The sequence below is a fragment of the Pantherophis guttatus genome, chromosome 2 (assembly GCF_059756535.1).
Source record: "Pantherophis guttatus breed Tessera chromosome 2, ASM5975653v1, whole genome shotgun sequence".
Taxonomy (NCBI): Eukaryota; Metazoa; Chordata; class Lepidosauria; order Squamata; family Colubridae; genus Pantherophis; species Pantherophis guttatus.
This window is the reverse complement of record NC_142064.1, coordinates 91849397-91860206: the sequence shown is the minus strand read 5'-3', so window position 1 is coordinate 91860206 and position 10810 is coordinate 91849397. Positions and strand designations below refer to the sequence as shown.

At 41.1% G+C, this 10810-nt stretch overlaps 1 protein-coding gene across 1 annotated transcript in view; it reads right to left on the bottom strand.

Moving 5' to 3' along the window:
• Nucleotides 1-1272, bottom strand: part of LOC117661630 (PH and SEC7 domain-containing protein 3) — a 184122-nt gene extending 182850 nt beyond the window's left edge. Inside the window, exon 1 of the mRNA XM_034410671.3 lies at nt 186-1272. Coding sequence (XP_034266562.2) covers nt 186-206 — 21 coding nt within the window. The 5' untranslated portion in view covers nt 207-1272. The remainder of the gene's footprint in view (nt 1-185) is intronic.
• Between the last annotated feature and the right edge of the window lie 9538 nt (nt 1273-10810).

Genomic DNA, 10810 nt, shown 5'->3' with positions numbered 1-10810 from the left:
GTCCGTGGCATTGAAGCGGCTTGACACCTGGGCAGCGTGGATGGGCAGAAGCAACGAGCCACGGGGGCATCTCGGGTGACAAAGCCAAGCGGGGAGAAGGCATAAGGCACAGGGGAGAAAGAGAAGGAGGAGGAGGAAGAGGAGGAGGAGGCGAGTTTTTTTGTTTTTGTTTTTATTTTCCTTACCCCATCGTCGCTTTCTTCCATCTTCCATCTCCCGGACAAACCCACCCACCCTTTTCCTCTCCCCCGCTGCAACAATAGTCCGAGGAGGGTGGGATGCCCGGGGGTTGCTGCTGCTGCTGCTGCTGCTGCTGCTGCTTCTGCCTCTGGCAGCCCCGCGCGCGGCGTCCTGCTTCTCCCACCTTTCTGCCGCCGAATCCTTTTGTTAGAGAAGCAGAAGCCGCGAAGCGCCGCTCAGAGCGGCGGCAGCCGAGGCTGAGGACTTGACTGGGGGCTCCTCCGGCATTTGCTTCAGCCGCCGCCGCCGCTGCCGCCGCCAGCAGCAGCTCTCTCACACGGGCTTGAAGGATGGCAGCGGCGAGGAGTCGGCATGACAACGCGAGGGGGGCATCCGCTCCCGAAGCGGCCGCCTCGCTTGACGCTGCCAGCCGCCCCAGCCCGGAGGGACGGCGACTCGACCCTTCTGAGCATGTGCGAAACCTTTCCCTCGGCCGCCTTCCCTTCGAGGGCCTGCACATGAGCACTGAGGAGCAGCGAAGCCGTGAGAGGAAATGTTTCCTGCCCGGAGTCAAGCGAGGCTTGCATGGAACCGAAGCCGAGCGGAGTTCTCACCTTTGCTGCCGCCGCGGCCTTAAGACACTCCCGAGTTTGGCTTTTCGGGAAGGGCTGCTTATAGCAATGGTGCCCTTCTCTTTGTCGACGAAAAGGATCGGGCGAGTTGCCTGCGGGTCCGAGGCTCGAGTATCTCTGCTGTTTTAGGAAAAAGAGACGCCCGCGTGGCAAGGAAGTTTTGGGATCCGTGGATGGAGTACCTGCGTGGACTTATTTAAAAGGAGGGAAAGGGAAAGTTTCCCTTTTCCTTCCTTTTAAAGGGAACAACACAACACCCACCCACCCCCCACCCCCACGAAGCAAAATACAGGGTGAAGGAACTAATTCTCGGGATAGCGTCCCCTAGACAGGAGCTTACTCAAAGGAGTAAGGGGTGTATTCAACTAACTACACGTTGTGGCTGCAATTCTGTACAGCCTTCTTTCCCCCGACTAGAACCTTGCAAAAGGGCTGCACTACAACACACGCACACACACACGCACACACACACGCACTCAACTTCCCCAAATGTTCCACCAGGTGGGATTATGGAAGCCACGTTGCACTTGTCTGGAGTGCACCGGGTTGGAGAAGGCAGCCGTGGGTGTGCTTGTCCTGCGTGTAAGACTGTAAGTGATTTGTGAGAATTGAATTGAGGCTGGATCCTGTTAACAAGTGGGAAATAAATACATTAAGCCTTTTTATATCCCACTGATTTGAATGGAACCAAACAAAGTTCCATGAACTGTCAGAGGCACACAGTATCAAAGCCTATTAAAGAGCACAACATAACTATTTAGGGATATATATATGCAAATAACCTAGAGTTAGTTTCACTAGAAATTATTCTAGCATACTTTTGACAAGGCTTGAATTCAATTACATTTTTTTTTTAATGAGGAACAAAGGAAGTGGCTTGTTTTCTTAGACTTGCTTGGAAATAGTACACCATCTGCAAGAAAACCGCCTCTCTTAAAGTATAAAGTGACCCTCTTTTTGGATCATTATAATGAAGCCAGGTTTCGTATGACATTTCTGCCCCAGGCAATAAAAGATGTAGAATTGCCTTGTCCAGGAAGAATTGCAGGTTCAATCCTTCACTTTTCCTTGACTAGGATGCCTTGTTTAGCTTTTTCTCATAAATCTAAAAAAGATTTTAAGACAGACTTGGATGTGTGTTCCTGCATTTTGCAAGCCCAGTACACGACATACCGAGAAAGTCATCAGTTTGTTGATTCAAGTGTGACTCACACTTAAGTGGAATCCAGCCTCTGAGCACAAAACAGATTAATCTGGGCCACGTGTGCATGTCCAGTTTTTCCCAATAGTTGTGCTTTCTCTTACTCCCTCTGCATACCAGCTGCTGAAGGAGGAGAGAATCTTGATCAGATTCTTGCTTTTGGACTGCTTTGGCACAGTAGGAAACAGGATGCAAGAATATATATGACTTCCTTCCCTCCCCCCATCCCATATAAACACTCCAATTTTTCTCCAGATATCATTGGAAGTTTCTTTTAAGTTACTGGTAATTGAAATTTTCTAATCAGATTTACAGAAGAAGAAAAAACAAATGAGCAATCGGGAAATTACTGAGAAGAGCCTATGTGGCTGAAGGAGTCTGTCGAGAAAATCAAGATCTTAAAATCATGACAACAAATTGGAAATCTTGTGGTTTTAAATAGAAGATGGGTAGATACTTATTGTTTTCTGGCATATCAAGAGACTGTCTTTTCATAGAGGCCTTCTTTTTTTCATAAAAATAACTTTCAGGATTTGTTTGCCAGGCATATTATTCCAAGAAATGGTGGTAAGGATAGAAACAGATAAGTTAAATGTAGAAATGGTTTATCCACGGTTTATTGTATAAATCACATTTAATGAGGTTGTAGAGCATGCTTATGCCATAAGCTACAACTAAATTTTAGGAATATAAATCCAACATGAGTCACATAAAGTGAATGTTATTTTAATATTTCATTTACAGAGTTTTTTTTAAAAAAAAGTGAAATATTAAAGCTATTGTCCTGGCTTTCAGTTATCCAGATATTAAGAATTTACAATTGTATATCTGTTAACATCCCATAATGTAGGATGCATTATGTTGTAAATCTACAAACTTAGAAACATTTAGAGCTCATACCTATACATTTTAAACAATACTGTAGCCGACAGTTGTCTTCTAGTATCTGTAACCATTGGAAAATTATTACTCCTGAGTTATATGAATAAATTAATTTTTATTATGGTATATGACCAATCATTAAACATGTTTTGTGTGTATTAATATGTTTGTGTGTATATGTGTAGGAAATGACCAGGCTGATCCCAAGGGAGTGGTCAAAACATATCATTAGTCTCGAGTTCCTTCATACCCACAAGAGATCTAAGCCTAGTCCCACTTGAATTCCATTACCTTATCTATCACCTACCGTATTTGCTTTGATCATCAGTAGTTCAGATTCTTGTAAACAGCCTAAGCTTGCAATAAACCTTTATATTCTTTTGAACTACCTGGATTTCCTGATTTTCCCATGCTTGACAATAGGTGTCTTCAAGTAATTGTTGATTCCTGGCGATTGCCTAGACTAGATTGCCCTGTAATTCTCTTGGCAAAATTTCAGAAGTAGTTTGCCATTGCCTCCTTCCTAGGGCTAAGAGAGAGAGACTGATCCAAAGTCACCCAGTTGGCTTTGTGCCTAAGGCAGGACTAGAATTCACAATCACCCAGTTTCTAGTGCCTTAACCACTACACCAAACTTGCTCTATTAAGCACATTATATACGGTAAATGAACTAATCTTAGTTAGCTACTCCTGAATTATGCTATGTAACAAATCTGTGATTTGGGTTGATATTAGCCTAAGTTAGGATCCAACTTGCTTGGTTTTATCATAGCTCACATAAACCTTGGTTTTATGGATTGTCCATCATATTTCATGCCTTAGTGTAATGTGTGAATAAATAAAATTTAATGAGTATCTTACTTGTGTCTTATTCAACAAGCCATGTTGTTAATTTTGATTTGAGATCTTTTAGTTAATATAAGGAGTGACCTGATGGATAAGATCAAGATCCAACAAGCTAGTCCTGCATGATTATGAATACTGGTTCTGTGGGCATGGCTTGGTTGGCATGGCTTGGTGGGCGTGGCAGGGGAAGGATACTGTAAAATCTCCATTCTGTCCCCAGTCCAGGGGAAGGTTACTGCAAAATCTCCATTTCCTCCCGATCAGCTGGAACTTGAGAGGCAGAGAATAGATGGGGGCAGGGCCAGTCAGAATTTTTACTATCGGTTCTCCGAACTACTCAAAATTTCTGCTACCAGTTCTCCAGAACCGATCAGAACCTGCTGAAACCCACCTCTGAGATGAACTATCAAAAAATAACAAGAGGATATGAAGTAGCTTTTCCTTTTTTCCCCCTGATATATTACAATACTTGCAGTGTTTGATTTTCTTTTTATGACTTCTGTAAAAGGACCTCCAGAACTCTTCATGCGGAATATGGGCAAGAAGAACGTAGCAGTTGTGTACTGTGTACTCTGGCTGCAGGGCAAAGTTTTCAAACCTAGGGTGGAGTCTGCCTCTATCTTGGTTTACAAATCCTGCTGCTAGCCTCCAGCTGTGAATTAGCCACCCGCACGGAGAGAACTGTGGCAAGCTGATCTGGAAACTTTACTGTACAGCAAGACATATGGTTGCAATTTGGTTGGCGACAGCCTGTTGTAGAGTACTATATCATATGACAGCTCAGATCAGCTAGCGTGCCAAATGAATGAATAACACTCGGAAAATTGCAGGAGAGAGGGATGGGGAGAACAGTGGAATACATGCTTTGTATCACTTAAATTAATTTGTACTAATATTCAGCATTTAGACCACTTGTCTCATACAGTACATAAGTCTTTTTTTTTTTTTGGTCCTTATGGTAACTTTGTAAATTCAGTACTGTTACTGCAAAAATATGATCTGCAGCAAAATGTTTCTTTTCCATAAAGGAAAGTTCCACTTCTGGGTTCTAATAGTCATTCCCAACAGGACAATCCATTCTTTTCTCCCCTGCCACTTTCCTTTTCTAACTCTAATGGTATATTCTACCTGTCCCAAATGTGCTCACTCTTTAGAGACTTGTTTACTGATGTTTCGGCCACATGTACTCTCATGTATTGACCCACTTTCACAATTCATGCGGTTCTGCCAAGTACGCTGATGCAACCCATGATTCCTGCACTCTGTTTTGGTTCAGTCAAAATGTACAACCCCAACAGCAGTTTTTAACGTTAGTTAGATGTTGCAGGTGAGGAGAGGTTGGTGTTAGTGTAATGTTACAAATGGGAAGTAGAGATAAGTGAGAGTTGATATGAAATGATCCAGTAGGTTCATAATAGAATCAAAGAAAGGAAGCTCTCAGTTTGTATCCATTGGAAATACCTACGGTATTCTACAGAAATTTTACATTGTATTCAGGATACATAATTTAATTACTTAAGGCTATATTGAATCAGGTCGATCCAACATTCTGTTCCTGTATTTGTGGGAACATCACAGTGTAGCATGACAGCAATAGCACCTTCACACTTCTTGTCCCAGCAGCCTGTGGCATTACACTCCTGGTAATGAAGTGTTATACAACCATCACAATTAAGACTCATTGGTACCCTTCTTCCCCATTCAGTGGTATAGTTCTGGAGACAATTACTGTAAGACAAGTGTAATTATGTATGTTGTTATGGTGCATCTAGACTGTAGAAACAAACTAAAAATCTGGCAAAAATTATTTAGCAAAGGGAAAAATTTACCATCACTGGCATGTTTACAAACTGCTGGAAAAATAAAAAGCTGCATCAAGAAAAGAAGGTTTTTAAGATAAATGACAGAATTTGAAACATATGTACAGGATCAAGATCACCTATCAAGATATATATATAGATTGCTATTAAAATATGACAAGCAGGCAATTGGAACAAAATGTTTTACAGATGGCACATAACTCCTTCCATAATTGTAAAAATAAATCATATAATAAATGTTGGAGATGTTTGAATATGGAAAGAACAATTTATCATACTGTAGTGATCATGTAGAAAAATTCAAAATTGCTGAAAGGTATATGTATACAAATTATTTCCCTGTATCTGTTCTCAACCATTTTTCTGTACTATGCCCAGTTGTACAATAATCTTAATAAGAGTTGCAGCAATCAGAGCTATATATAACATTCCAAATAATATATACAGAAAGATGCCATTTATGTATACTAACTAAGACTTTACTAAACTTAGTTGTCTATTTCACAATAGTGGTTTTCATTAAGCCATCCTTCATAATCACCAAACAACCTTCAGTCTGTTTCAGCTTCTAAGAGCAAAATCAGTATGAGTGTGAAAGCTCGTTGATCTTAATCTGGAGTTTTCCAAGTATGTTGAGACTAAAGCTACCAGGACCACATCAGTGAAACTTTTTAACAGTACTAGTCCTCCAAGAGCTGGAAAGCATCAGACTGGGGAACACTGAAGTACTGATAGAATTTACTGGTAGTACTTGTCAAACTTAATTGCAACATGGCTAGGCAAGTCGTAAGTCATCAAAAAGCTATGCCAAAGGAGGGTATGTAGTGACAGATTTAAAGAGGAGATTATTTGAAGGGAGGAGCACCCTAATCTTAAATTAATGTCATTATAATCATCTTATGGAGAAGTTGGTATAATATTTCCTTTTTGTTGTTGTTGTTAAGTTTAAGACAGCCTTATAGAATTGCAGCCAAATGCACCTATACACTCGCCACAAAAACATTTGATTGTCCGGTGTCTATTTGAAGGGTTATGCCAACCCGATCCTGTTAAGAGCAAGGGCCCTGGAGCAATACTGTTGTGGAAGGAAAAACAATATCTAGTATGAGATTAGGAGAGCCTCATTGGGTAATCTTTACCAAAAAACAGTGTGCTAAACAAATCTAGTCAATCCAAATAAAGGAAAGCTTAACGCAATGAGGAACTCCGTTTCCATCTCTCAAGACAGACCTACCCCTAGAAGTATAAGGTCAACTGAGGAGGAAATCGCATTGTGCTTTGTGATTCAAATTCAGTTCAAAATTTAATTTCATAATACCAGGCAGAGGGTCTAAAATACACTTCTCTGGGATACATGAAAAAAAGAACAAATACAGCTTCTTTGAAAATGAATCTTATATAGTATCTGGCCCTTGTCGACTGCAGTGAAGCTGGGGAATAGATAATTCAGGGAAGCCGTTCTTGATGGTGTATACTCTCCTTTGATATTGTCACAGAATTACACCTTGCAAATATATTGACTGCTTAGAAGCTGCCATCGGGGTCTAAGACCAGCTCTGTTCCCCTTGTGTTTGTGCTTAAGATGCAGATGAGTGGGGGGAACTTGAATTTCAGCTTTTAGCTATGGCATATGCCGGGAACTAAAACTCCCAGAAGGGCCTATGAAAAGTTGCAAACCTGTAGCAACCGCAGTTAGCATGCTTCTGACTTCCTCAACCTGGCAACTTCAAAACATGTTGGACTACAATTCTAGAATCATGGATAGAATACACCAACAGAAGTGGAAGCCAGTGTTGGAAAAAGCTGATACAGCAGTGGTGAAATCCAATTTTTCTTACTACCGGTTCTGTGGACATGGCTTGGTGGGTGTGGGTTGGTGGGCGTGGCAGGGGAAGGATATTGCAAAATCTCCATTCCCATCCCACTCCAGGGGAAGGATACTGCAAAATGTCCATTCCCTCCCCACTCCTTGGGGAAGGATATTGCAAAAACTCCATTCCCACCCCACTCTGGGGCCAGTCAGAGATGGTATTTGCCAGTTCTCCGAACTACTCAAAATTTCAGCTACCGGTTCTCTAGAACCTGTCAGAACCTGCTGGATTTCACCCTTGTGATAATGTATACGTGAGCTGGAAGAAAGTTCTCAAAACATATAGTTAGTACACCAAGCATTGACTGAGAACATTCTTGTAATTATTTATACGTCTCCAAGTCAAGCCAAGAAATACCTTACAATTTTGCACAATTGATATGGCATCAATATCATAGATAAGTAAAAAAAATAATAATAAAAGTAACATTGGGAGATAGTTTGGTGTAGTGGTTAAGGCACTAGGCTAGAAACAGGGAGACTCTGAGTTCTAGACCCTCCTTAGCTGTGAAAACCAGCTAGGCAACCTTAGACCAGTCACTCTCTCTCAGCCTCACTCACCTCACAAGGTTGTTGCTGTGGGAAAAATAGGAGGAGGAAGGTATGTTGGATATGTTTGCCGCCTTGAGTTAATTTGTAAAAATAATAAAGGTGGGATATAAACAATAAATAAATATTTCTTTCTAAAGGTTAGGAGCCATTATTCGTTTCAGTACTAAGTGAACCACAATTAACTTGGTTTGCATATGGAAGGCCAGAACTAAGCAAACTACAATGTTGCTTAAAACAATTGATGAAACTGGCTATGATTTGTTTCACTGTGGTTCGTTGACTAAGCCCAAGTGTATTCCCATGAATCATCAGGCAATAACTATGGTTTACAAGCTGAATTGCCAAAAGTGCCAAATCAAAATTAAATTAATTAATTAATTTTTATTTAAAATTGTGTTTTAAAAGGATAAATGAATCCAGTCGGTTCCCAGATATAATGATTGCAGTAGGTGCAATAAACGTCTTTTCTCAATCATTCTCTTTTAACTTTTCCACTGATTCTCAGTATCTGATTCAGTGCAGTATTGACAAAAGCAAATTTGTCATCTTGTTGGCTTAACCCAGGAGTGTAGAATTAACCATCCTCTAATTTACCTGGCACACTGGGAGACAAAGTGGTACAGTGCTAGATTAGGAGCCTAGGGACCACAGTCTAATATAGGGCCTCCAACCTTGGCAACTTTAAGACTTCTGGACTTCAACTCCCAGAGTTCCTCAGCCAGCTGAGGAACTCTAAGCCATGGAAACACACTGAGTGACTTTGAATCAATCTCTTGAGTCAAACTCTCAATTCAAGGGTTGTTGCTGAGGAGAAAAATAGAAGGAGTAACCCATCATGAACTCCTTAGGAGAGGTTGTTCATGTTGTAAAGTTGTGCAATTCTACATCATAAGTCATGCAGCTTCTTATCTTCTGGTTTTACCTGCTTCCAGGGTGACATTCTTAACAAAAGTTGACATCTTAAGCGACTACAATCATGGTCATAGACTCTGAAAGGCGTTTACAACTTGAAGCAAAAGATAAGGTTGGGTTGGACAATTTTTTGGTTGCTGGAAGCTGTACATGACACAGTACGGGAAGGACTGTCAGTGGGTAGGGCGATCGTGCAAAGTAGCCCAGGGTGATGCCACAAAGATAAGAATTTGCTCCTATGTGTTAGAATGGGAGGCATTTTGAGATGTTTTCTTTGCTTCTGAATCTATATTAAGACAATGTTAAAGTTTACATTAGGGTGTTGCCTGAAAATACTGGGAAACCACATGACTGATTTTGGACAATTGTGATATGAGAGGAGTCGTCTGCAAAAAGAAGGTCTGGGGCAGGATTGCCAACAGGTTTTAATACAGGTAGTCCTTGACTTGCAACCATTCATTTAGCGACCATTCAAAGTTACAACAGCACTGACAAAAGTGACTATGGCTATTTTTCACACTTATGACCTATGGTCATTTGATTTACATTCGGATGCTTGACAACTGACTCACATTTATGATGGTTGCAATGTCCCAGGGTCACATTATCACCTTTTGCGACCTTCTGACAAGCAAAGTCAATAGGGAAACCAGATTCACTTAACAACCATGATATTAATTTAACAACTGCAGTGATTCACCTTACGTAAGTGGCAAGAAAAGTCGTAAAATGAGACAAAATTCACTTAACTAGTTTCTCACAGCAACAGAAATTTTGGGCTTAATTGGTGGTCATAAATTGAGGACTATCTGTACTTTGAGAGACTGTAGACTCAAGCACATCAGTCAAGTTAATAAACAGTTCTTGGCTCAAAAGGGGTGAATATTGCTCCTCTATAGATTATGGAATTAGATTCCACGTAGTTGTTCACACTTAAAACCGTTGTAGTATCTCCATGGTCATGTGATCAAAATCCAGATGCGGTCAACTGGTTCATAGTTATGAATGTTACAGTGTCCCAGGGTCATGTGATCAGCTTTTGCGACCTTCTGACAAGTAAGGTCAATGAGGAAGCCAGATTCACTTAACAACCATGATACTAACTTAACAACTGCAGTGATTCACAATTGTGGCAAAAAAGGTCATAGTGAGGAAAAACTCACTTAACAACTGTCTTGCTTAGCAACAGAAATTTTGGGCTCAGTTGTGGGTGAGAACTACCTCTACTCAGCAATCAAATGTTGTGGCAGTCCAGGGGTGAAATGCTCCTGGTTCGGACCGGATCACCCGATCCGGTAGCGATGGCAGCGGGTGGTTCGGAGAACTGGTAGCAAAAATCCCTGCGCCCCACCCCATGCCCAGCTGAGCCTCACAATCATCAGAGGCTTTTTTTTTTTACTTTTAAAAGCATTTTTTTTACAACCTCTTCCGACGAAAAAATGCTTTTAAAAGTAAAAAAAAAAGCCTCTGATGATCGCACAGCTCAGCTAGGATCATCAGGGGCTTTTCAAAGCATTTTTTTCTGCAACCTCTTTGGCCAAAGAGGTGGTAAAAAAAATGCTTTGAAAAGTCTCTGACAATCCCAGCAATGTTGCCTGATCGGCAGAGAGGCTTTTCAAAGCATTTTTTAAAAAGCTTCTCTGATGATCCCAGCTGAGTTGCCTGACCGGCAGAGGCTTTTCAAAGCATTTTTTGCAAAAATGCTTTGAAAAGTTAAAAAAAAAAAATTGGCCATGCCCACCCAGTCACATTACCCTCCCCACCAAGCCACGCCCATAGAACCTGTAGTAACAAATTTTACATTTCACCCCTGTGGCAGTCTCTTCTACCAAATCAAATACAGATGTTTCCTCAATTTCTCCCCTCTATATTCCAGTGAATGTGACAATGTAGTAGCTGCAGAGGCAATACACAT